General features: G+C 40.0%; 2 protein-coding genes across 12 annotated transcripts; both read left to right on the top strand.

The window, feature by feature from the left end:
- Window positions 1-466: 466 nt before the first annotated feature.
- Window positions 467-15761, top strand: cep43 (centrosomal protein 43). 10 transcript variants are annotated; one of them, XM_061243493.1, is made up of 21 exons: window positions 467-614; window positions 1555-1608; window positions 1782-1836; window positions 2028-2116; window positions 3793-3930; window positions 4908-4934; window positions 6329-6385; window positions 7104-7174; window positions 7634-7695; window positions 7848-7909; window positions 8036-8116; window positions 8998-9069; window positions 10236-10435; window positions 10755-10826; window positions 11403-11480; window positions 11962-12051; window positions 13090-13199; window positions 13508-13585; window positions 14027-14060; window positions 14240-14327; window positions 15558-15761. In XM_061243493.1, the coding sequence occupies exons 1-21, from the start codon at window positions 492-494 to the stop codon at window positions 15630-15632; spliced, it is 1716 nt and encodes a 571-aa protein (XP_061099477.1). In that variant the 5' UTR covers window positions 467-491; the 3' UTR covers window positions 15633-15761. The 10 variants fall into 10 exon arrangements, with proteins under 10 accessions (XP_061099477.1, XP_061099478.1, XP_061099484.1 ...); XM_061243494.1 differs by having other exon boundaries at window positions 10758-10826; XM_061243500.1 differs by lacking the exon at window positions 11962-12051.
- A 3384-nt stretch (window positions 15762-19145) lies between these two features.
- On the top strand, window positions 19146-26155 carry ccr6a (chemokine (C-C motif) receptor 6a). 2 transcript variants are annotated; one of them, XM_061242445.1, is made up of 2 exons: window positions 19146-19351; window positions 23783-26155. In XM_061242445.1, exon 2 carries the CDS (start codon window positions 23819-23821, stop codon window positions 24935-24937), a length of 1119 nt encoding a protein of 372 aa, XP_061098429.1. In that variant the 5' UTR covers window positions 19146-19351; window positions 23783-23818; the 3' UTR covers window positions 24938-26155. The 2 variants fall into 2 exon arrangements, with proteins under 2 accessions (XP_061098429.1, XP_061098430.1); XM_061242446.1 differs by having other exon boundaries at window positions 24045-26155.
- Window positions 26156-26511: the final 356 nt, after the last annotated feature.

Raw genomic sequence — 26511 nt, forward strand, 5'->3', positions numbered from 1 at the left:
TAAATCAAAATGTAAACTTTTTTAAAAAATCACAGATGTCACGTAAGCACCTATATAATATTCATCACAGATGCAAAATATGAATACAAATAGAGATTTAAATCAGCTCAATTGCATTCTGTATACTGAAATATTTTGCATTCTCGTTATGATATAAATAATGTAGTTTCAATTTATGTTGATGGATAGGCTAATTCTTATTCTGTATTGATGTAATAGTCTATACCTCTCAGTCTGAATGTATTGGTATAAATAAGAACGATATCGATGAAAACAATTACAATAGGCCAACATGTAAGATCCACTTGATTTGAAAACCATCCGCAAAAGTTTTGAAATTATAAGGACCCTGTGTGTGAGATACAGTAGATTCGCCTTTAAAAAATAATGCTTTAAAAATGTTGCTAGGTGAAAATATTCTTAATGTTAGATTATTTTGATAAGGACAATGGCCATAAGCAACCACATACGAATGTGCGGTGGCGAAAGACATGATAGTTTCGGGCGTTTGTTTGGTTGTCTTGGTGAAAATGTCTGCAGCAGAGGAAGATACAGAGCTACGTGATCTTCTGATTCAAAACTTAGAAAACAACGGAGTTCTGAATAAAATTAAGGTAACTAGCTCGTTTGCTGAAACAATACTTATAGCTGTAAATATACTTTGTAGATTTAAAGGTGTGATTCATTGATGAATTTTGCTGGTTTCATTTTGTTGGTGTTAGCTAGCTAGGCTACGTAGGCCGCAGGCAGCTATCTAGGCTAGTGAGCTTAACGTTATACACTACAGTAGTATAACTGGAAATGGCTAACACGTTAGCTAGCTAGCATAGCCCAAATTGTCCTTGTCAACCCTAGTATAATCAGCCTTCAAAACAGTAGATTGTCGTTAGCTAAAGCAATGGCATATCTAGCACTATAGTTATTTGAATAGTATAGTTGTGTAGGGACTATGTTAGCCATGGACTATAATGTATAATGTATAAGTTACCTGTATTTGCTAGCTGGCTAGCTGTGGTACTTGCTACTGTAAAGCTAGCTAGCTTGGTTCTTTCAGTTAATGGAATGATGGCTAACATAGGAAACATATTGTCAGTCAGTTATGTTTAGTTGTTTATAACGTTACATAAACATTGCTAGCTTCTCACAGGCTACAATTAAGTTGGTGAACTATACTTCCCTTTATTTTACATTGTTCACAACACTGCAGAGAACTAGCTGATTTATGTAGCTAAGATATTGTATCTTGTAATGTCTTGAAAGCTAGCTAGGTCAGCCGACTGAAGCACTTAACGTTTATGAGAAGTGACCTAACGTCAACCAATCGGAAAATACGCCTTTTATTTTCAGTACAATAAAAAGTGTTCAGTAAACGATCATAGGCTCACTTATCGTAGTTGTCATTAAGTTGTAGTGGTGTTTCAGGCATAGTTCTTTGGAGAAGTCTTGGCTTGTACTAGGCTACTTGCCGTTTTGTTGATATTACCAATGTCACAATCGACTGACCCCGATTGTAAACATTGTGTACATTGTGATTGTGTACATTTTGCTGTCTAGGCTGAACTGCGTGCTGCTGTGTTTCTTGCATTGGAGGAGCAGGACAAAGTAGAGGTAGTGGTTCATGACTATTATTCTGAGATTTACTCTGATTATGTACGTTATCTGCAGTGGTAAATAGATTACCTGAAATGTGTGATGTCCATCTATTTGTCTTGCCTTATGAAGGGGATACGTTAACCACATTAGCAATCAATTTAATTCTGCAATGTTCTTTTATATTATAGAATAAAACTCCCCTTGTGAATGAAAACCTAAAGAAGTGTCTAAATACCAAAGATGGTAAGGATTGTTTATATTTGCTTATGTCTTTGTTAATGTACTATGTCCTTGCTATTGCAAGCTTAAATTCTAGGTGAAAAGTTAATTGTTTTGGTTTCTTTCTCAATAATATGGACATGACCTTCTTCGGTGCACTTTTTCAGGTTTGTGTTGTGGTATCACCACTAACGATGTGTTTATTACCTGTGTAGGACGATTGGTGGCCAGCCTCATCACAGACTTCCTGCATGTTTTTAATTTAGACTTCACGCTTGCTGTCTTTCAGCCAGAAATAAACTCTGTGAGTATGCCTTTTTTATCTTAACTAAGGAAGTGGGGATTCCAAGTGCATTACAGAGATTTGATTGGCTGGGTGCACCGAGCACAAGCAATCTGCAAGACACAGGGCCATTCCATGCCAACTCCAGGAGGTTGCACCACAGCACAATTGTTCTCTTTTTCTCTGTGTTGGTAGACAATTAGGCTATGAGATATAAAATTCCTGAAAACTTGAGCTTCATACATTTCATCTTCACAGTCACCTTGCCTTTTAACAGCTCCATGGTGGCCAAGGGCAAAAGAAGCCCAAGCAAATGCTGGGCAGCAGACAATCACTGGCTTTGTTTTAAAATAGCAACGTGTTGGTTTACTGCTGAAATTTGTGTTGTTCACATTTTAAGAGAACATCTCTTTGGTATCTTATGAAATATGATGTAGTTGTATACGCTTATGTAGGCCTGTAGCATATTAACCTTGGACTCTCTCAATTTTGTAGTTCTCTGCATCTCTCTGTGTTTTCATTAATCCTAATTGTTATTGGGAGGGAGATGAGAGAACATATTTGAACCAATTGTAGACTTCAGTGTACAGTTATGTGAATAAATTATGAAATGATAATTTTTATATATTGAGGACCACTTTGATCATCCAGCTCCACAGAAAGCAATAGGTCAGTCTCACATGTTCGGGAACCTCCATCCTCCGAGGCAACATATCACAAGATGATGTAGGCCTATAGACACAGGCAGCACAGCCAGTAAAATAAGCTGAAGAGCTTAAATTTTACGAAGCTCCTTACATTGTCTATTGAGTTGACATGTAATGATAAGTGTATTGTGTATAAGTGCAATTTTGTAACATTACAAAATTTTGTAATGTGCAGCTGGCTACTTTTGAGCTGTGGCTCACTACTTCAGAACTTAAGGAACTCTCTGCCTATGTTATGTTACCATTGACTTTCTTTTGCTACCTGTAAAATTGAATGAAAACAAGTGATGGAGGGCATCACTCATAGTTTTGAGCTTCAACTATTTCAGCTATAATTGAAAAGGTATGAAGGGTAAATATTAGATATTAATATCAATTTCAGCAGTAGAAATAGCTGATGAAATGTATCTAAATCCAAATATAAAAGAACCACTTGGAAGTGAAGAAATTAATAGTAAGCATATTTACTGTATTTTTGTGACGCTTTACTTCATTTTTGGAAATGCCTTATGTGTAGGGCCACCACTTTGTGTTCATCATGTGACCTGTCAGGATTTAAACTTGTGTTTCAACGGTTATCCTCCAGGGGTCCCCATAGGCACTTAAATGGTCCAGTCAAGTGACAAATTGCACAATTTATTTTCTAATTGAGACATTTCTAAAAACAAATAGTTAATCTAATATGGGTAGAATCAGGAAGGAATCAGTGAATATGGCAGTTTAAATTTTAGACTTTTTTCAAAAACGTAGGTGCATTGGAATTGTTATCAATCAAGTTCTAGAACGTAAACTCTCTAGTTAGGCTAACATCTGTCGAATATTGTCAGTTAACCCAGCACCTGTGCAAAATATTTGAAACCCATATTGAGGAACTGGAAAATGTGAGGTCCGCAGGCAGTTCCTTGTTTTTTCCTCTGCTTGAATATTATATGAATGTTATATTCATGTATCTGTACCTGTGTCTGCATCTGTGTGCGTGCGGCTCTGCAGCTGAATGGCCTGGAGAGTCGAGAAGCTGTGGCCCGTGAGCTGGGCATCACGGACCAGGAGGGTAACAAGGGCACGCCGCTGCTCCTGGAGCTGATTAAGAGGAGCCGGCACAAGGACAAAGCCTCAATGTTCTCAGAGGTGACTCCAGCACGCCGTCTATCTCGCTCAATTACAGCCTGTTACGACCCGGTCTAGGGTTAGGCTAGGTAAAGGATTTGGAGATGGCGTGTAGAATGGAGAGTGGGAATGAAACCAACACTGCAGACCGACGAGTAACTCCGGTCCTGTCTGCCTAAACAAACCCAAATATACCTCAGCTAATCTTCGAGAGCTTACCGGGCTCGAAGCGGCGTGTAGCCATTCCCAAAACGGAGATCAAGTCTCTTCCAAGGATCGGCTTTGAAAATAACAAATAAATAAAAGGGCGAAATAAGAAACAGTGGAAACCAGCTGGAAACCTTTACTGGAGCCACGATACTGCGAGCCGTCAAGGCACAGTCAGGGTGGGCGAACAGGGTCGAGCCCCCAATTCCCGTTTCGGTTCCAGTTCACCCACCCTGACCCGTTTATTCTCACTAATTTCATCATTTGTTATTTAGCTGACTTGCAGTTGATCAGACTTGCTCAAGGGTCCAACAGCTGTGCGGATCTTATCGTGGCGATGATGTTGCCGGATTTTAGTTGCCGCAGGCAATTTTAGGCTGCGTGAAGATTTTTTTTCTCAGTTTTGAGGAAATAACTGCCCTTCAGGGTGGTAAATGTCACATCACCCTGTTGGGCAGTTATTTCCTCATATCTGACTCGTTCCCTTATCATATGAGTGTGAGTGGAGCACACATTATTTTAGAGTTTACAACTTAACAAGTTATATTAACACAAGGGTTCAATAAACTGCTAAGAAGCAAGTTTAAGCGTGTGGGCACTTCACATGTCCTGGCATTTGCATTTTTGTAGTTTACTATATATGATATCTACCGAGCCCTTGTATAAAAATTCACTGCAGTTGAAATACATTTGTACATCATTTGAAATGTCTAACAGTCTTGTTTTTGATGTGTTTCCCCCTCCCTCTTGCTGCACTCTCCATGTTGTTCTCCTTGGATTTCTGATTCAAGGGAGAAAGAACCATGCCTATTCCCAAGGTAGAGAGCCGTGATTCCCGCATCGGCAGAAACACAAATGCAACCAAACGCACGTAAAATAATTTATTGAAAACTGGGAACAGTATAATATCAATTTGCAGACATATAACTTACTCAAAAGGCATATTTTTTAATGAGTGCATGAAAGCCCGAATTTGTAGCGTCTGAAGTCAGAGTTACTTGGAAGAAGTGTCAGTTCTTTACTATTATCTCTTTTGTATATTTGCTAATAAAAATATCATGAAATATAATTGCCTCTGCTGCTGATATGTAGGTCATAAGTAGGTTGTACGACAGTAATTACGAGATGCTCCGTTTGACGAAAAAAAGACTTTCCTGTTCATCAGCGAGTTTGTGCAAAACAAGTTTGTCCTACTTTTTCATTTGCTTCATAGTCAATACAGTTTCACTTACTGTGCTTTTGCAAGTAAATCATTTCCTTTCACATGGCCTTCTTCAGTGAGACAAACAAGAACTCTCATAGAGTTCGTTTTATAGAACAAATGAACTTTAATGACTAATAATAATTCTTTTTAGAATGAACAATAGCATGATTAAGTGACGTGTTTTACCTTAAGGTTAAGGGGTTTTTTAATCAATGAACAGTTCTGGTTAATGCCAGCCTAATTAATGCCTAACTACATAGGACTATCATTGCATTCTTGTGCGTAACTCCCATGTTGTCCATGTCAAAGACTCTGTTATTTAGAATAGTCCGCATCATGCAATTGTTTTTTTCCCCCCCATATATTGATGGTTCTCATTTAACTTTATGTACATTTATGTAAATGTGTTATAAGAACTCCTATGCTTTTTTTATGTGACCAGACCATGAAGTTGATACCATGATACAAACATTTTTGCTGTATTTAAGGATGACCTTTTTCGTACTATTTAATTTTTTTCCAAGATACCAAGGAGTGAGCACTTTATTAGGTATTTATTAGACTTTTTTTTTTTTTTTTTTTTTTTTTTTTTTTTTTTTTTTAAGACTTCTGCTTCTGTAGCCTATCCATTTAGAGGTTTGACATGCTGTGTGTTCTCAAGCCACCCTGTCTGGCACCAACAATCATTCTATGGTCAACGTCACTTAGATCATGTCTTCCCCACATTTGGTCTGAAAATAGCTGAACCTCTTGACCATGTCTGCATGCTTGTATGCATTTAGTTTCTGCCAGATGATTGGCTGATTAAAAATTTGCATTAACAAGCTGGTGTACAGGTCTACCTAATAAAGTGGTCACTGAGTGTATTTGTATGTGTAAAGTGAGAATGCAACATACTGTATAGTCTGACTAAAAATACATTTGACACAAGATATGAGATTTTGCACAACATATATCACTGAGTGATATCGCAGTGATAATGCTATGGAAATGTGTGTGTTCATTCAGGAGTTATCTCCCAGGCAGATTGCTGAGGCCAGGAGGAAATTTGACTTTTATGACAAGGTGATTTGTTCATATTGTTTTTATTTATCCAGTACTGCTGTGTCTATCAGTTCAGCCATGCTCTTGTGCATTACACAGTGCATTAACACGGCTTGATAAGAAAAATGACACAATGACAACAAACAATGAATCATGTTGAGTGTTTCTCTACTAACAGAGTGATTATATTTTATCGGTGACATATGCTAAAGCTGTTTTGGATTACGCCCGGATACTGTTATCCAACACCGTAAGAGAGATGCCATTTCATTTGAGCCTGCAGGAGGGATCATCAAATCACGCTCCTCGAGAGCCAGAAACTGCTGGTTTCCAGTCTCTGTTTACTTGGGAGTCAGGTGTGAACACAGTCTGGCCAATCTGTAGCACTAATTGTTCAATTAATTACCATGGAGAAAGAATTTGGATTTGAGGTCCAAATTTGATGATTCCTTACCTACAGGCTGTTCTGTGATTGCTTCATAATTATTTTCCTTGAGAGACTTTCTGCTAGTGGTTTTGGTTTGTTTCCCAAATGTATTCATTCACTTTGAAAACCATGGGTACATTGCCTTTTCATAATTCAGGCTTAAAATCCAGACTGACAGTATATCCAGACTGACAGTATATCATCTTTTGAATCGTACCATTATGACAATATCGATAGCACCGATCACTGTTGTGTACTAGTTCGGATGTTGGGGCGTGTCTTTATGCAGTGATTCTTCATCTCTTGCTGTAGGACAAACGTGGTGGAATAAACAAAGATCAGTTGAGGACACTGTTCTCGGACCTCTTCCCGGGATTCCACAAGTACGTATGCTCTTTCAGCTCCACCACTGTGTTTTGCGTGCATTTGCCTTCGGAATAAATTGGAGCTGATCGACCTTTTATTCCAGACGTAAACACTGAACTAGACTAGACTATATTTACAGAAACGTTGTTAAACCCGTTATCTCACCTCTCATTTATTTACATTTTCATTGTAAATATTTGAATCACAAGTGCAACTAATGCAATCCCTTAGGTGACATTTCACATGATATTATTTTTGCAAGAGCCTTAATCTCGGCACCTCACACATTGTATCATAAAATAATCATAATATAAAACATTATCTAAACTAGTATGCACTGCAGGGTGCTTATAATGCGTTAGCAAATTGAAATATTTTTAAGACTTGGAGACACTGTATTTGCAATCTGTCATATTCCGACTATTTGTAGTTATGTTCCAGTTCATTCTGTATTTTCTATATATGTTTTTTCAAAGGAATATGCTTGAGAGCTACATAACAGATGAATTCAGAGCTTTAGACAAGGACTTCAGTAACTGTAAGTACATATTGGTTTAATATTCTGTTCTGAAATGTACAAAGTGTGCAAAATGTGCAAGTGACCAAGATTCCTTTTGTCATCTCGTATGTGTTAACAACTTGTGCCAACTTGATAACTCAGTATTTTTGTTTTGTAATTGGTGTACACAGCCATAGACTTCCAGGAATTTCTGGGGATGTATAAACGTTTGTTTATGCAATGTCGAAGTGTGGTGAGTCACCTCTCATTTTTATGTCATAATTTTCATTATTTTTGCATGAATCATTCATGTAACTTGGGTGACATTCCACTCATTATTGAGTATAACATGCATTGTCATTCTGTCTTGCATATGAAGGTCTGCAGTGATGTAAGTGACATCATTCCAATTCCAAATAAATTTTCAGAAGAGAAAATATCTACTTCACCTTCCAGTAAGGTAGGTTATATGTATAATACTTCTAATATGTCACATGTTTGTTTAGCATAACTTGGTTCTTAATCACTGCTGATTGGTGATGGCAGCATGTGAAGGCATTCTATTAATTCAACCAAATTCAATGTCATCTGGCTTTACCATATTTTGCAATTTCACCTTCAATGTCGTTGGATTTGCTGTGCATTTTAAGTGCATGCCTTTTCATCTTTTCAACTTTGGAATGGATTTTTAAATAAAAAACTGTTGCTTTGAAAAAGTCTTAACTCTTAAGAGTTTTCATCAAAATACAAAAGCAAAGAATGCTCCTGTTGCCCATGATTAGCTGTGATCCCACACAATCATTACTTTTTATTAAGTATGTACCTTAGCAGCATGGTGCGACCTCTGCAAAAAATGCACTTATTCAGTTCAACCAAGAGAACCACATGACAGGTCTATATAGATCTGCTTACACTCAGATTGCCCCTAAAATATCATGTCCCACTCAAGCCAAACCAGACTTTTTATATCTTGTCTATACCGAAGAGATGGTCAGTCGGTACATTGTAGATTGGTTTGAAGAAATAAAGAGCATGTGATTCTTTTTCTTTTTACGCTGTCCTTGAGAAGGATGAAGAGGTTAGTGGTTTTAATGGTTTCAGTTTTAAAAAAATTAGGTGACGTGTTTAACCTTAAAGTTTTTTTTTGTTTTTTTCTCTGAGAAAGTGGCCCCTGAGCAGAATGAGAATGATAAAGAATAATTAATATAAACATGATGGATTTAGCGTAATCCTATGCTGATGTGCTAGTTAGCATCTCCTTCCTAGCGGGGGGCTGCTGCTGAGTGTGTTTACTGAGTTCTAAGTATGGCAGTAGGCTCACGACTGTGTTTTTGCGCTCAGATACCCCGATATAAAGGATTTCTTAAACTCAGTGAGGAGGAGGAGGATGAGGAGGAAAAAGCTGGCGCCAAGGTAAATGCTTGTTGGTAAACCAGAAGTGCTTCCTGTACTTGCCCACTCCAGAAATCAGTAATCCACATGATGGTGCCTTTGCAATTAAGCCTTAGGTGATTTCAACTGGTTTTTCTGTTCTCTTGTCTGGCCCTCTGGCAGGTTCCAACAAAACAGCTATATTTATCGTGCCAAAAAAATAATTTGCACATCTGAAACCGTTGGGGATTTTTTTTTCTTGACAAACAATATGCCTGCCAACAGATCGTATTCCGTTCTCTAATGGTTGAGTTGTAATGAACCAAGGTCAGTCTCATCTTTGGGACAGGGTGTAGGTGTCTGGCACATTCGTTTGAGGCTTTCACAACACAAGAGCAAGCCAAGTCCATTTTCCCTTCAAGGGTCTACAAAGCATAGCTCTACAGTATTGTCATACTCCGTGACCTGCTTTTGGTAACTCTCACCAAGAGAACAAAGAGCTTCTATACAGTTGGACAAACGTGTCCTTGTCTCTGCAGGGAAGCTTTTGCTTTATTTTTTTTGTTCCTGTTAGTCTTTGATCACCTGATTTCCAGCTTTTATTGCCATGCCTCTTTTCTGTTCTAACCGTGTGTGGACAGACCAACCTGAGACCATCCCATATACATTTCCCCTTGTATCACTGCAGGCTTTCAATGCTGAATCCATTCTTTGTATACATACTCACCATAAGCGCACATGCATGATTGATCTTTTGTCACACCTAAGAGCTCAGTCAAAATTCCATTCCCGAAGAAGGAATGTAGCGGCCTTGATTTGAGTTTGCTTGCGACAGTTGCAACTTGCCACAGCTGTCTGCCAGTATCGTTGTCAATTCATGCTCAGCCAACCAGACAGATTAGGTACTTGACTTCAGTAAGCAAAACCTGAGTTGTTCTAATCCTTCCTTGAAAACATGCCCCCAACTGTGCATGCCTACAACTGGAGCTATCCCCAGTAGTTTTGCAGTCTGTGGATCTCGCAAGCTCTCATTAGCTTTGCAAACGCTTAATGCTGCTTCAAGTGATTAATCCTCATGAGATACATCCCTGCATGTTGCACTGAAAGATATTATTAAAATAAAGACCTGAGGAGATTTTGGGCCTCCGAAACGATAGTGGATTGTTGGAGTACATCTAAAGGGTTGGTGTATCTGTGCATTTGTCTAGGCAGTCGAGGTAGGCCACAGTGACACCAGCTTGACGTTTGGGTCCATGAAGAGCAGGGGTCAAACGCCGGTGTTGTCCAGAGAGCCAAAACACGGCGACATAACCTCGCCACCACTGAGAAAGAGTGTGGAGGAAGATGAGGATGAGGGGGACTCCTTCTTCGACGACCCCCTCCCTACACCAAAGAAGACTTTTGGCTGGTAAGCAACCAACTCATTTTGCAACCAATAAAACGTTCCCTTTTTGAAGAACACAAAGTCACTGGAGTGACAGATGGCAGAAAGCTAGGAGAGATAACCCTGGGAGATTTGGAGGCACTTGAATAGAATTAAGATATGGATTTGTTTTTGAACACATTTCAGATGTGCTTTTACTTTTATGGAAACACAAAAGTATTTTCAGATGTGTCCATAGTCACATTTGCCTGTATTTCAGGTGTTCTTGTGTCACAATAAAGCTGTTTTTTTTTTTGTTTTTTTTTCTCTTCTCTTCTCTCCTTGTCATTGCTGCATTTGGAAGTAGTAATCTCGCCAAGGCAGATAAAAGTCATTCAGAGGCCAGTCTCTCTGAACACAACAATAGTCGCAGAGAGTAAGTACATTGACATTTTTGTTCTTTAAGGTGCTGTATTTCAGTAAAATAATTGATTTAGATAAGTACTTTGTGTATTTGCACATATGAACACGTATGTCACATATTAAGACCCATGTCATCACATGCTGAAAACACTGGGTTTCTCACGAACGTGCGTACATACGTCTTTCTCGATTTTGGTTTAGTCGTCCACCATAACCACGTAAACCCCGTACGCATCAGTCTGATCTTTTATCACAGGAAATTGTTGAACCTTCATGCAGCTTTCTTCACTAGGTGACGGAAATGCGTATGCACCGTTTGGCAGTGCGTCAGTGTTGCTAATTGTAAATGGGGATGTTTGCTGCTGCTGTGTTTATTTGGTAACTCCAAACATCAGATTCCATTCCTTCCCGTTGTGTCGTTTCCCCTCTTTTCTGGGCAGACGTTACCGAACGCCTGATTATAACGGCGTGTGATGTTTTCACTGGTGGGGTATCGGGCAGCTTTGTGTTCACACCTGCTTGTGTCTTTCTTCTGTTCTGCTCTGTCTCTGACTGTGTGTCTGTGTTTGAACATGCTCTGCTCCCTAAGGGTGGGCAGGCCGATGAAGGAGAGCAGTCTCTCTCGGGGGTCCCTTCCTCCTCTGAGGAAGAGCAGTAGCCTCAATGAGTAAGTGTGCACAGCCTATCCCAGTGAGTGAGCACATGTATAGTCTGTATCGTGTCAAGGGATAAGTGCACAATGTGTTAGTCAGCAAGTGTGCACTGTGTATCGCAGGTAGCAAGCGTGCACTGTTCCTCACATGCAGTTGGTAAGTGTGCACTGTACCTCACAGGCAGGCAGTAAGTGTGCAGTTAGTTGCTGCCACATGATTACACTCAAGCTGGTGTACAGGTCTATCTAATAAAGTGCTCAGTGAGTATGTTTACACCAGAATCATATGTGAAGTCTCCGCTCTTTAGTCAGTCTGTTTGTGTGTGCGTGTGGGCATACATGTCTGTGTGTGTACCTGTCATGTCTGTGCCTGTATATATGTTTGTCTGTCCTTCACTTGTTGTGCTGTCCTATACGTCTGGTCTCTCTCTCTCTCTCTCTCTTTCTCTCTCTCCGTGTCTCTCTCTCTCCCTCTTTCTGGTGGTTCCGGGTTCAGTCTGTCTGCCATAAACAGCGATACAGACGCGGACGACCCCTTTTCAGACAGTGATAACGGGGGAGGGTACAGCCCAGAGCCTGTGAGGAGGTGAGCCCGGGTCTTCAGCTCCTCCACCCTCCCCCCCACACCTCCTGGTTCCCCAAACCCTCGCCCGCTACAGCCGACTTCCGGCCCTTTCCGCCGTGTGCTCCAACTCGTCCCCTTACATTAAATTGCAGTTATTTCGCTGACGCCTTTTATCCAAAGCGACTTACAGTTGATTAGAATAAGCAGCGGCCAATCCCCCCTGGAACAATGCGGGGTTTAGGGCCTTGCTCAAGGGCCCAACAGCTGTGGCTACACTGGGGCTTGAACCAACCTTCCAGGCCCTAGTCAAGCAACTTAGCAACTTAGGCTACAGGCCCGTTTGCTGCTCCGTTTGACAGCATGTGCCTGTCTAACTGTCTAAAGATTAGTAATGCTGGGGTAACGTTCAGCATAACTTATAAAATTGTCGTACTATTATTAACTTTGTTTTGGGGGACTGGAAATTTGTACTTTATCAGTTGCCGTCTAGGGAACAATTCGGGGCTGCTTTAGATACACAACATTTCGTTTTTGCCCCAGAAGGGTTTGTAATGAGAGGGGTTTAGAGTTTTTGGGACTGTGATCTAGTACAGTGCTGTGCTGGTGTTTAAGAAAGGCTTTGATGTGCTTCCATGGGTTTTATTTGTGAAGTCAGCAATCTCTGTTTTCTGAATACCCCAAAGCATAAAACTGCATAAAACTGATGTTTCATGAGCTGGACGGAATTACAAATAAAAAAATGTTTTAAAAGTTGTTTTTAGCATAATCTTAGAAGGATGTCCTCATCCAAGATGGCTGATCATTTTGCCCATGTTTGTCAAGCTTTTTCAGCAGAATAAAGCATTCTGCATTAAAATGTGTCGAATTAAGTGGCAGAAAAGTAGTTTTATTCTCACTTTAGAAGGATGTCCTAATCTGAGATGGCCGATCGTTTTGCCCACATTTGTCGGGCATTTTCAGCAGAACTTGCGCTCCAGTTTATTTTCTGCTTCTATAGCTGCGGCCGTTCCTGTGCTCGCTGACCTTTGCCATGACCCCTCGTTTCCCGCTGTGTTTCAGGAGAGCGGACCCCGTCAGACCGGCGGGCAGCCCCCCGCCCCCCCCGAGAGACGGTCCCCGGTCGAAGAGCGGAGAGCCGAACCCGCGGGACCCCGCCGACAGGAGGACGGGTAAGCTCCTCCGGGGCGCTCCTCTCCCTCGCGGGGAACGAGGAATGTGCCAAACCGAGGAGACGCGAGGATCTTCCCGTCCTCGCTCTTGGTCGTGGAGAGCTGCTGGTTTTCATTTTCGCCTTTGTGTCAGAAACCGGTTAAGACCCAAGGAACCAGGTGGCGCCTGTTAACCCTTTCTGTCCCAATAGTGCCATATCACACTCTCGTCCTTTTCAACCAATCAAAATTGAATTGAATCAAAAGTTGACCGTGAAGACCAAAGTGTATCCATATTAAGCTAGTTTTCTCACACTCCTCTGTTGCAGGTAATCACAAAGACAAAGGATTCAGAGACTCCAAGACGGAGAGCCAAACCCGTAGCAGAGATGGAGCCCTTGGATCTGGTATGTTTGTTATACATACGTCATTGTTTTGGATTCAAATACTTAGACAAGCTCAGTAAAGCGCAGACAATTTTTTAGTATAAAGCAATTAGTAATTTAACCCAGATTTGTCCAGAATACAGTAATTCTGTGGTTGTTAGGGTTTTGACCACTGGTGGTCGGGTAGCGGTGCTTGGGGCCTGGCCTCTTGGTCTCTCTGTGTGTTGCACAGAAACTTTGTGATGAGCAAACTGACTTCACTCATTTGAGCATTACCAACTTGCATTTCTTTTTTTGTAAATGAGGAATTGGCTTAATACATATGGAAGTACAGTGTACACAAGAGTTATTTTTAACCACCCCAATCATGTCAAGCTACAGATTACATATAGCGCATGGACTGGTTTGAAGAAAGGAAGTTATTTTAATGAAGCCTTTCTCTTTTTTTTAATGTATGCACAGATGAAGACAATGACTATGACGATGATTTCAACAGGTATGTCTTCTTCAGAACCAATAACCCACACACACATTCACACACACACACACACACACACACACACACACACACACACACAAAGGCCCATGCCTTTGACTTGGGTGGTGAGAGTGAGAGTACCGCACAATAACACCTTGTGGCTTTTTTGCTTTATTGTTGCTCTTGCTTGGCAACAGCCACAGATCAGATAACTCTCGAAGCGAGCTGAGCATCGGGGAAGAGATCGAGGAGGTCTCCATCGAGGGACCTGACGGAAGTGATAAGGTAGCTCTCATACCACCACCGGTGTCATATGCTCATATGTGAGGTGTGTGCAGATGGGCCTTAAGCTGCCTGCATTATAATGCTGCATTATAGCATCATAGTGTTCGGCAGATGGGTTCCCCCACTGAGTCAGGTTCTGCTCAAGGTTTCTTCCTATTAGCTAGGGAGTTTTTTGTGACAAAGCCCCTTTGTTAAAAGCGCTATACAAATAAAAATGGATTGAAATTGATTAATTGAAGACTGTGTCAGGCAGGAAAGTCCAATCATGTACAGTGCATGTGCAGGTTTAGTCATCAAATTAGTCATATACACTGACACAGTTTCACTCACGGATTAGACCGCAATGAAGCAATATAATACAAGCACATGGGTACCGCAAAAACCATCAGGTACTGCTCATATCACGGATTGTAGCTGAAAGGTTAGATTGTGCAAACAATTGCGTTAACAAAGTAATTTAAGAAACCGATATAGCCCTCCTTGCCTATGCCTGGAAGGAAGGCAGAGGTTAGTGAGGGGAGGCTGGTTTGAAACACAGCTCAGAAAAGCTTCCAGGAAGGCGTGCTTTGGCTATCTTTAACCACGGTAAATGAAAATGTCACCGAGGAGCAGGCGGTCCAGAAAGATCCCCTGGGACCTCCCCAGGCCACTACATGACCTTTTCATCACTCGTGGGGTGTCCTAAGTTAGACTGCCTTTCTGGAGGTCATGTACTTCCTGAGTACAGGGCTGCAACTGGTTGTGTTGAGTTTGGCCTTCACTGGGTTCCTAGCATGTAGTTTTCATAACCTGGAATAGTACAAATCGCACCTGGCACTGAGGTTTTCGCTGCCGTGGTTATCTTTTAATCAGACGATGCTCACTTGCGTTTTGCAATGCTCAGTGCTGCAGGAGAGTCGTAAGCTCAGAACCGATACTCTTTAAATGAGGTCAAACCATAATAAAGTAGGGCGCTTGGTAGAGAGATCTGCTCATACGACCACAGCGGGAGGCGTAGTATTCGATCATTCACTCTTAGAGACCTTGTTCTCACGTAGAATCTTCCAGAAAGTTCTAGCATGTGAAGGCCAGACACTGTGAAGGGGCCCGTGTTGTCTCTGAGACATCAGAGTGGGAGTCTAAAGCCTTCCTGGGATTTAGCTGCATGCTGTAACCCAAATTAGCAGCTAGCATCAGTTACCCCTGCACCCCCCTCTTGCCTGTCTCACGTTCTCTTTTTCTGTTTCTCAGCTCGATGACCTCACTGTGGACCTCAGCCTGTCGCAGCTCAGCCAAGGGGCAGACTACATGGAGGAGGTGGCCTGAAAGCCGCCTGCCACTACGGCCGTACCAAGACAGCAAATTTTATATTGAATTTATTTAAATGTGTGTGTGTGCGTGTGAAAGAAATGGGTAAAAAAGCAGGATGAAAATAAAGTTGGACCTTGAGATTAACGGGTGCATGTTTCACTGACTCATTACAACTGTCAGGTTGATTTGATGTGGTTCCATTATCGCTACTTGATGAGAAATTTTGTTCCGTGCTGTAGATCCGGTACCAAGGGGGCCATTACCAGAATAAATACCCCACCCCTTGAAAAGACTATTTGAAAAGATTCTGGAGGCAGCTTTTCATTGAAATTCCATGGAATTTTCTAAAAGAAAGACGAAAAACTAACAAGTTTTACGAGAAGCCATTAACCTTTTAGCAATTGTCACTGGTGACTGATACTCACTGTCAAGTGCAGCTGCAAATGAGCGTCTGTGCGGAAATAAATATTTTGAGAGTAATACCCCCACAATTTGTTTTGTTTCTGCACTAGTCAAATTAGGCTAGTGCAGAAACAAAACAAATCACTGAAAATAATATTAACTTTTAAGGCATATAGAATATATTAATCTGATTTGGCCAGGAGCAGAAGGGATCGAGCAGAATACATTCACTGCATGTGGCAGTAGCATCCAAATTGAGTTTCCACCATGTGTAGGTCTGAAATTCATCTCGTTCTAAGGTGGTCTCTACAGTGCCGTTACAGGAATATGGACTATCGGCAGAAGAGAAAACCAGCAGTATTACTGATCTTGAAGGCCAGATATGAGTATCCCTGGTTTGAGCAGGCTGAATCATGTTATTGGATTAACCTGTATCTGTAGTCGGCACATGGACCTACAACAGAAAATGTTGCCATAGTAGGTGCTGCCAGTGTGTGCTGCCATTTGTTAAATGCATATTCTACTATTCCCAGACTCACAAAAATACGACAATTTCTATCTCACTTTTGTCAGAATTAGCCAATGCTAATTATTTGATGCGTTGTACATTTTTGAGTGAGTGTAGTTAGTCGTTTTATTGTCTTATCGCAAATGATCTCAGGTTTTTGATGTTTTGAAAATGAGTAATTCAAAAACCACGATGATGTAGGTGTTTACCGTATCTAACTCACAGTAATAGCATGTGGGTTTTTTTGCTCGTAACGATATGGAAAAGTGATGGAGGCAGGTCCGTTAGGCAGGTTATAAAGCTATGTACCCATAATGGTCCTGTCTTTGCGGAATCTTGGCATTGCTGGGATTTAGGAGGGGGAACTCCCTCTCAGCATCTGTCTGAAACGCTTCGCGGTTTGATTCTTTCAGCTTACTGGTTCCCAGTCCCGAGTGTGCAAATGCGCGTTTGCGTAAAAACAGCGATTTCGGCGCGTCGCTGATTTTGTTCCTATTCTCTACTGTTGGGATATGTCTTTGCATCCTCAGATAGGCAGCTAGTGCACAATATAATGTCCAGTGTTAATTCAACTGTAACATACTGTCGAGTTCATTTAACATGGAACACTTTACTCTGGGTGCGTGTGCATCTTCAGTTCCATTAAATATATTTAATGGAGACCTTAACATTATGTACGGACTCAGACTTAACTATACTTTGTTAGTAATTTAGTTTCGCTTTCTATTCAGTTTGTCTTTCAAATTGGTTGGTTCTCATGTTATTTAATTGAATATTAAACTGTAGAAGAACATCAGCGTTCAAGCAGCCAATGACCATACAAACTTTTAATTTGGGCTCTTTTTGTATAATCACAATATGAAATCTAATGATCTCTCTGACCGATTCTTTTGCTTTTCATCAATTAAAGATTGTAGTCTATCTTATGTTCTATAAGAATCTTGAGTACAAGGTGCTGCTATGGCAATAACATTGTTATTTTATTTTATTTTTTGTGGTTACTGAATGGGTTCTATATATCTTAATTATATGGTTTTAATGTAAAAGCTTTGCTATTTGAATAAATTGGACACACAAGCTGGATCTCATTAGTCAAATTATTGTATTATTGTTTTCCTTAGAGAAATGCCTTAGGCAAAGGAGGAAAGCAACAGTGTCTCACAAAAACCTTTATTTGGTTGTGTCCAACCCAAGCTAGCTGAAAACATGGTGTTTCATTGCTGTTCCTTTAATATTACATTACATTACATTACGTGGCATTTAGCAGACGCTCTTATCCAGAGCGACGTACAACAAAGTGCAAATCAATCACAAGAACAAGTGCAAAAGTAGACCTGAGAGGACAGTACAGTTCCGAGTCCTAGTGTAAACATACAGAAATTCAGAACCCTTGAAGAGTACAATCAACATTCAAACTAGCATACCACTGTTGGCAGCTAGAATACAACAACAGCCAATAAAAACAACAATACCTATACAAGTAACGATATCTATACATAAGTGCCATTACGGTCTAAGGCTAATCACAGTGATTGTGAGTTGGGGAGGGAAAGGTGTAGCCTGGGTCTTCAGTCTGCGCTTGAAGGAGGAATAAAAAAATAAAATAAAAGAACAAGAGCAATTTCCATTCTGAAAAATGTATTTATGTGTGGGCTTAGTTTTGGCATCATTCAATTTTTGCTTTTGATGATGAGTGAAACCATTCTAGTCATTCTGTCACATAGACAGCCATGGAGCTGAATCCCACAGAGTAGTCTGTGTGTCACCACTGACTCAGAGGAGACTTATGTGGCATATGTGGCTTTTGCACATACCAGGTTAGCGCACATAACCTCAAGTAGAAAAATATATTAAGGCCCCACTCTTAAAGCAATATGTACAGCTCAAGCATGTATTTGTATACTGCTGTATATGTATTTTTCTTTTTTTTCTTTGTGTCACATGCACACTAAGGTAGCGTGAGTGTTTAACCTTCACATAAAGTACACTAACTTCCTCAGTGTGGTTTTTCTTTTTGTCTGGTTACTTTTGTCACATGTCTTTTGCTGTACTCAGAGATAGAGTGTGTGTGTGTGTGTGTGTGTGTGTGTGTGTGTGTGTGATTCTAGTTGCATAGTTAGAAGTTAGATGAGTACAGTATATGGGAGATTTAACCACTGTTTTTGGATACCCCAGATAGTTATTTTGATAATAATGATGAATAATTACTGGAAATCTGTGCCAGTTTGTGACATGCTCAGAACAGCCAGATTATATGGGTCTAATGAACAACCTACCTGCAATGTCTCCCTCTGTGCTGAGTCACATACACTCACACTCTCTCCACTAGCCAGCATGCCTGTAAAAAAGCCATACATACTGTACATACTCCATACCTTCAAGTGTTCCTTTAATATGAAAAAACTAGCAAATCATGTTAGAAAAGATCAAACATAAACTGTATGTGTGGAGGCAGTGGCATCAGGCAGGTAAAAAAGACTAAAGAGACATTTTATCAAGCAAAAAAGGAAAATCTTCAGAGAAATATGTGGGAGGAGGGGCAACAGACAAAAAACCTTTGCGTGCACTTGCGTGCTCGCACGCACGCGCACACACACACACACACACACACACAGATCTGCTGTCAAGACATTCCAGTTCTGAGACTGAACCAGATTGCAATCCTGCAGCTCTCCCTTAAGAACAGGTACAGTACATACAATATTCCAAGGTTCCTAGTGTATGCCGATGCACACAGTACACTCAGCTCTCGGGGGCTACAGAGAAGAAGGTTTCCTCAGCAGCTGGAGAATCTGGCAGCACCACCTTAAACCACTGGCTGCTGGTAAGTTTCATTTATACAGTAAATAATAGAGTGTTAATGGCATTAGTCTTAACTGATCCATTCATAATCTAATTTTATTGCAGTGGAAAATAATATAAGATTGAAATAAAAGTTATGAACCATATTGTAATAGCATTAAACAATTACAGTATATTGTGCTCAAAAACATATTGGTAATTTGTAAAATACTGTAGTCAGTCTTTGTTTTGATACTGTAACACTATTTAATGTGCAGTTTGCACTGAGAAAGCTATGAAGTACTTTAAGATTTTTTGTTTTAACTGACTGCAAAACACATTGATTGGCGCTTTAAAATGAATAGTATTATGATTATTATGTTGTTGTTGGTTCTGTTGATGCTGTGGATTGTAAAGAACCTGCAGAGGACAATGTGTGCCTTCTATTATATTCACCTGCCTGCTTTACTGAAAAAAAAACAAGAAAAAAAACACGACATTTACCTATCTACAGTATGAAAATTATTAATTTGCTTTGCAGAAGACAAGGCCCACAAAAATGAAGAATGCGTTACTAGTTTTTCCTTAAATATGATTTTCCTTTTTAATAATAGCATTTTCAACTTACATTTTCACTTACATTTACCTCTCACTTCCCAAAAGGATACAATCAGCTGTACAATGGACCATTGTTCCATAAAAACAATTGTTTATTCATTTTTTGGGGCAGGAAAACTGTGTATGTATACAGTATATATCATGGGTTATTATTATGAAACGATTTGAACTTTAGTTTTTGTTTTTGTTTTGTTTTTGTATAGCCTGAACAAAGTCAGGACTATTAGAATATGTTATGTAAAAAGGGTAGCTAGCTATAATAAACTAAAGCTTCAGCCTACACCTTTTCGGTCTATATTGTTAAAGGTAAAAGGTACTTCCTCAAGTTATTTACAATGCCATTACTTCTGCAAATGGGGAAAGGTTAAAATCTCTCAAGAGAGTGATGAGGAAGCAGTTCTGGATTCCATAGCTTCCAGAGCGTGTGCAGTAGCACAGAATAGAAATGCAATATGTTTCTCTATTTTTTACTGATAGTGTCACCCCCAACTACAACACATTGTGAAGTTCCTTTCAAAACCATAGCCTGGTGAGAAGGGCATGACACACATCTGTGTATGCTGTGAAGTGGAAAGAGGTGTTAAAAATCAGTCACCTCTAAATACACTCACCGAGCAAAAAAAAAAAATCCAGTGAGCAGCAGTTCTGCAGACAGAAACATCTTGTTAATCAGGAGAATGGCCAGGCTGGTGACAGTAAGTAAATCACACAATACAACAGTGGCATGCAGAAGAGCATCTCTGAACACACAATGCATCATAACTCTAAGTGGATAGGCTACAGGAGTGGAAGTCTAAAAAAGAAGTCTAATAAATACCTAATGAAGTGCTTACTGAGGGTATATCCTTGATCACACGTATTAGTAAAAGGCGTCTTCAGTTAAGCATTGCCCTACTGTCTGGATCTCAGAGATACCAGTTTGTCTTCAATCCACTACCGAGACAAGTTAGATATCTTCCACATTGCTGTGGGATAGGATTGAACAGACAGAAACCTCTGTGAAAATGTTATGCTTTTGGTGGTTACATTGAACAATATTAGGTTCTAAAAATCCCATAGCACTGCACGCAATAATAATAATCAGCATTTTGGCAAACCCTTCCAAGAAGGAAGTGAAAATGTCTTAAAGTGATAGTAGAGTCTGTGTTTAGTTTGTACATTTAGCCCACACCAAGCATGTGCAGGGAAGTTGTATGGTGCTGAAATAGCATGACTGTTGTACATGGGAAATACACCTGTGTTTCTAATGCTAGCCTTGTTCCTCCAACCATTTTAGAATAATCCATTTAACAAAAGATTAACCATAAAAACATTTGAGGTACTTAAATGCCTCCCGAGTACCCCAACAGGGCACTTTCATTTCATAGCTCCTACACTGTAATCATTTACACTCACTGAGCACTTCATTGGGTATTTTGTAGACTCATGTGTCTTCTGGTGCTGTAGCCTATCCACTTAAGAGGTTTGACCCGTTGGCATACGATGCAGGATTTCTTTCCCCGCTTCACTCCTGTGTTTACACACAAAAAAACCCCAACATTCTCAACCCCACCCGCCTCCACCCCCAAGATGATTCTGGCTGTTGCAGACTACCATGTGATAGCAATGACCTAGGGATGCATGGAATTTAACTGACGTTACTCGTGTTTGTATTTAACTAAATATTAGTGGTGATGCTAGCTCTGCTCTATGCTAGGATGCCTGGAAGGAAGCATTGCCCAATTCTGTGACATGAACACACCTACTCACAAACACATCAATTCATTGTCATGTTTATTTTTATTAGATATCTCAAGTCTTCTGCAGGTCTGGGAGTATTTTGGATTTAGGCACGAGCTCCCTGCCCAAGAGAGAAAATAAGCTGATAGAATCTCCCCAAAAAATTGTTAGTTTAATTTAGTTAGCTAATAACAGCAGCTACCAACTAGCCAATCCATACACACAAGTGTATCATAGTAATGAGTGAGCATGTTTGTTTTCTAATATTGTCAAGGTGACAATCCTGCATAGTATGCCTTTAATGTGTAGCCTGTCGCCTTTGAGGGAATTTCATTTCATTGGGTGATTTGTGTAGGTATTAAATCATTTTTATACATAGTCCCCCTACTTTCGGGGACCAAAACAAATTTTAGTTGGCTTCTCAGCTGTTTCCGATTAGTCAGATATATTTGACTGCTTCTTTAGTGCCTGTATAAGTATCTAGTCTTGATTCTAGGCTTTGCTTATGTTATTGGTGTTTGTTAATATGATGACCAGTGTTGTGCCAACGACAGTCAATGAAAGCTATTATGAGGCTGAGCAATAAAAAGAGAGACCTGGCCAAACAATAGGCTTACCCAAATAAATTGCTTGGAACATCATTAAGAAGAAACAATAAGAAGGATGTATTAATCAATAGGATGACTGTCATCACCTACCTGCAAAGCCCTCTGGTAACTTGGACATAGATTGCATGTGCAAGCTGCAAATGAAGTGTTCTCCTCAAACACACTGACTGTGCCAGCTTAACTGGTCTACTGCATGTCAATACAAGCACATGTGCTGGTCTACATTTCCCAAAATTGCGAGGTTGCAGCAATGAAAAACGTGTTAAAATTGCCTGGGAAAGCATCTGTTAAGGTTGAGTAAATGCAGAAGATTCATACCATTAAATGCCACACTCTAGCTTTTGTGTTTCACATTAGACATGCAAATAGGCAGATACATATTCTAGTTGGGATAGTATTGGAGGGAGTAGGTCTGGGGGAGAAGGACAGGGACCTTGTGCTGTATCTTCCCCGCCCTCAGCAGTACCTGTTGGGTGAGGAGGCAGGGCCGGATGTGTCTGTGGTCTCTCTAATATGATAAAGATCTATGCACTTCTAAGCTTCACATTTAAGCAATCATCATTCACCTACCTTAGCCACACAACTGTGCTTTTGCAGATGAAAATGGGGTCACTCTATACAGTGGTGTGAAAAAGTGTTTGCCCCCTTCCTGATTTCTTATTCTTTTGCATGTTTGTCACACTTAAATGTTTCAGATCATCAAACAAATTTAAATATTAGTCAAGGACAACACAAGTAAACACAAAATGCAGTTTTTAAATGAAGGTTTTTATTATTAAGGGAGAAAAAAAATCCAAACCTACATGGTCCTGTGTGAAAAAGTGATAGGTTTTTTTTTTTAAAGTTCAGATTAAGACAATGTATGTTTGCAGCAAACAGTTCCTGTTGAATGATTTTAAATGAACATTCCATTTAGTTGAGTTGGATCTAACAATGCTAGTTAGCCACTTCATTGATTACCTATGATTTATTTTTAAGGTAAGAACACATATTACATTGATTAATGTGTGTATTATAACAGACAAATGATTGTCAACTTTTGTTTTCTGAATTTCCCCGTCAGCAGCCATTTTTGTTCGCCGATCACTACCTTTTCACACTGTTAGCTAACGTTTTCCACAGCTAACAGAAAAAAAAGAGAATATATTCTTGAACGTTAGCTAACGTCAGCTAATGTTTGCCATCTTCAACGCGAGTAAGGTTTCACAAATAACACTCAAGAGAAGGTAACACTCAAACTGGGATTTTCAGTGTATCATGCAGCAAATGATAAAGCGACACTAACCAACTTTTTCAACAGTTGCAACGTGGTGAAACCATTTTGAAAATCATACAGTCAATCAACAAAATCATAATTAGCCCTGCCCTCAGCATTTGCATATGTTTACGGGCATGGTCAGTCTCATTGCCTGCCAACATGATTGTTATGTATTTTGGTTGTGAGTGATTAAGTGATTTCACACTGTTACCAGTTTTACACCAACCATTCACTTGGATTTATTTAATGCATGCTTCTTTTTTCCCTACAGAAGTTTTATGAAATAGCAAATTACAGTGGAGTTGGAATGGCTGATTACAATTTTACATATGAAGACATTGAAGAGCTTTGTGAGACAGAAAATAACCACAAAGTGGAACAGATTGTTAGACCATATGTGCATTCTGCCATTTGCATCGCAGGTCTGCTGGGAAACATCCTGGTAATCATCACATACGCCTTTTACAAGAGGGCTAAGTCCATGACAGATGTATACCTGCTCAATGTGGCCCTCTCCGATGTACTGTTTGCAGTGGCTCTCCCATTGATCATCTACAATGAAGAGTATAACTGGTCCATGGGCAGGTGGGCTTGCAAACTGCTACGTGGCATCTACAGCGTCAACCTTTACAGCGGGATGTTGCTGCTGGCCTGCATCAGCGCCGACCGTTACATTGCTATCGTCCAGGCCCGGAGGTCTTTCAGGATGCGCTCGAGGGTCCTGGTCTACAGCCGGGTCATCTGCATCGCTGTCTGGGTGCTAGCTCTCGGATTGTCCATCCCCACCTTCGTTTACTATGAGACCTACCGTGATAAGCACCTTGACTTTGACTACAAGCACAACTTCTCAGTGATCAGTACTGACGTGGACACCTCAGGTGGCCAGAAAATGTGCTACTTCTGGTTTGAGGAGGACGATATGGCACAGATCATGAAGGTCCTGGTCCCCAGCATGCAAGTGGCTGTGGGCTTCTTTGTCCCCCTGCTGGTCATGGGGTTCTGCTACTCCAGCATTGTCGTCACGCTCCTCCGCGCCCGCAACTTCCAGAGGCACAAGGCGGTGCGCGTTGTCATGGCCGTGGTGGTGGTTTTCATCGCCTGTCATCTGCCTTATAACATCAGCCTCCTGTACTACACAGTGGTCCTGTTTCAGCTGAGGGAGTGTGCTGAGGAGGACAAATTGGCAATGGTCCTGACCATCACAGAGACCCTGGCCTACCTGCACAGCTGCCTCAACCCTGTGCTGTACGCCTTCATCGGGGTCAAGTTCAGGAACCACTTCTGCAAGATCCTGGAAGACCTGTGGTGCATTGGAAAGAGGTACATCTATTCTAGGCGGTCTTCTCGAGTCACGTCCGAATTCTACGTTTCCAGGAGGTCCACAGAAGGTTCCATTAATGAAAATGCTTCCTCTTTTACCATGTGACGTACGTCCTGAACATGTATGACCGTTGTGTAATTGATAAGTGTTCACACAAATTTGAGTATGCACTTACTTGAAGATGCGTTAAGTTTATTCCACTTTTTGGCCAGGATTCAATTTTGTAACATTAGTCCAAATTGCACATGCAGTTAAATGCAAGTTTTGCTTATTTTATCCACAAATAGATTTTGACTAATTTAACTGGCCATCTGTTTGTGAGGGGAAAATCTCATTGAGATGAAGGAAAAATTAACTGTACTTGAATCAATCTGTATGTTGTGTGATTTTTATAATCTCTTTGCTTGGTTATCTGGTCTTCCAATTTTCCATTGTTATCCCATCAAGCATTTCACCAGCAACATCACATATCAATGCCTTTGCAATGGCATATGAGAGCTTGAACCAGGGAAACATCTCTTGCAAGGATAAAACTGTTTAAAAGAACATTGTCAGAGCTAATTAATCGACAGAGGAAATGTATTCACACATATCCAGATCATAAATAAAAACTATAGATAATAACAAGTGCCTGAGAGCATAAATGACATTGCCTTTCTGAATTAAAGTGCATTTCATAGTATCATGTTTTTGCCTTTTGTATTATTGTGTGCAGCCTATAAAAATATGTGTACATTCCTATGCTGTGCATATACATTTGAACAGTGTGTGTTCAAAAGTTATGCATTCTCTGTGAACTATTTATGTCAGTTTGGTTGCAGATAGAGTTAATGAAGTGTTGTTTATATTAAAGCATGAAATTACAGTATGTATGTCCCATATTTCTCAATGCTATTTGCTGCTTGAAAAATTTATTGCATTTCATTGGTATCCATTTGTTAAATAACAAATCTGCATTACCTAGCTATGATTATTTATTGTTATATCAATTTTGCAGATTCATGCAATAGGCTTTATCTTTGATAAAAATATATTTTTGCTTCTTTACAGTTACAAAAAATATAATTTATGAATTGCTATAACATAACCAAGCATTCATAATTGGATCCATTCAAGGCTTAGATGTTTCATATGCCAGCCAAACTGTGTAAAAAATGTACTGATGATATGCTGTATACAATATTCGGATGTATTTGATAAATTAAAGATATCTATGTATATATGACACAGCCTTTTGAAAATATAACTTAAATATTTTGATATATTTTGATATGCTTGTAAACATTTGTTCTGCTTAATAAATGTTACTTTTAAATGTTTAAACTTCATGTCTTCATTTTACAAAGTCAATAAATAAAAAAAATCATTTTGATCTATTTGATAATTAAAGTACAAAATTGAATGACAGATACAGCAAGGATTGACCTACCAAACGAAATAAACAGTAGTTCGCTGTATATAGTACATTCTGATATGCCTGCATCCTTTCCATTCATCAAATAATGAGGACATATATGGGACATGACGTGTTGGCTGACATTGTAGCATTATGGTTAAGAAACTGGGTTTGCGACTGCCAGATAACTTAATTTCTTAGGCAGAGCACTGTTGTGAGTAATTAACCTGAAATGTTTCAGTTAATGTCAAACTGTATGAATTGATTGTAGGTAAAACAATAG

Source organism: Conger conger, chromosome 5 (assembly GCF_963514075.1).
Source record: "Conger conger chromosome 5, fConCon1.1, whole genome shotgun sequence".
In the NCBI taxonomy this organism is placed as follows: Eukaryota; Metazoa; Chordata; class Actinopteri; order Anguilliformes; family Congridae; genus Conger; species Conger conger.

Bases quoted from the DNA above. Each gene is read 5' to 3' on its own strand.
- cep43 (XM_061243493.1), top strand. From the start codon at position 492: ATGATAGTTTCGGGCGTTTGTTTGGTTGTCTTGGTGAAAATGTCTGCA. The intron at 1,609-1,781 runs GTAGTGGTTCAT...TTTATATTATAG, and splicing joins AGGAGCAGGACAAAGTAGAG to AATAAAACTCCCCTTGTGAA. The intron at 12,052-13,089 runs GTGAGCCCGGGT...GCTGTGTTTCAG, and splicing joins AGCCCAGAGCCTGTGAGGAG to GAGAGCGGACCCCGTCAGAC.
- ccr6a (XM_061242445.1), top strand. From the start codon at position 23,819: ATGGCTGATTACAATTTTACATATGAAGACATTGAAGAGCTTTGTGAG.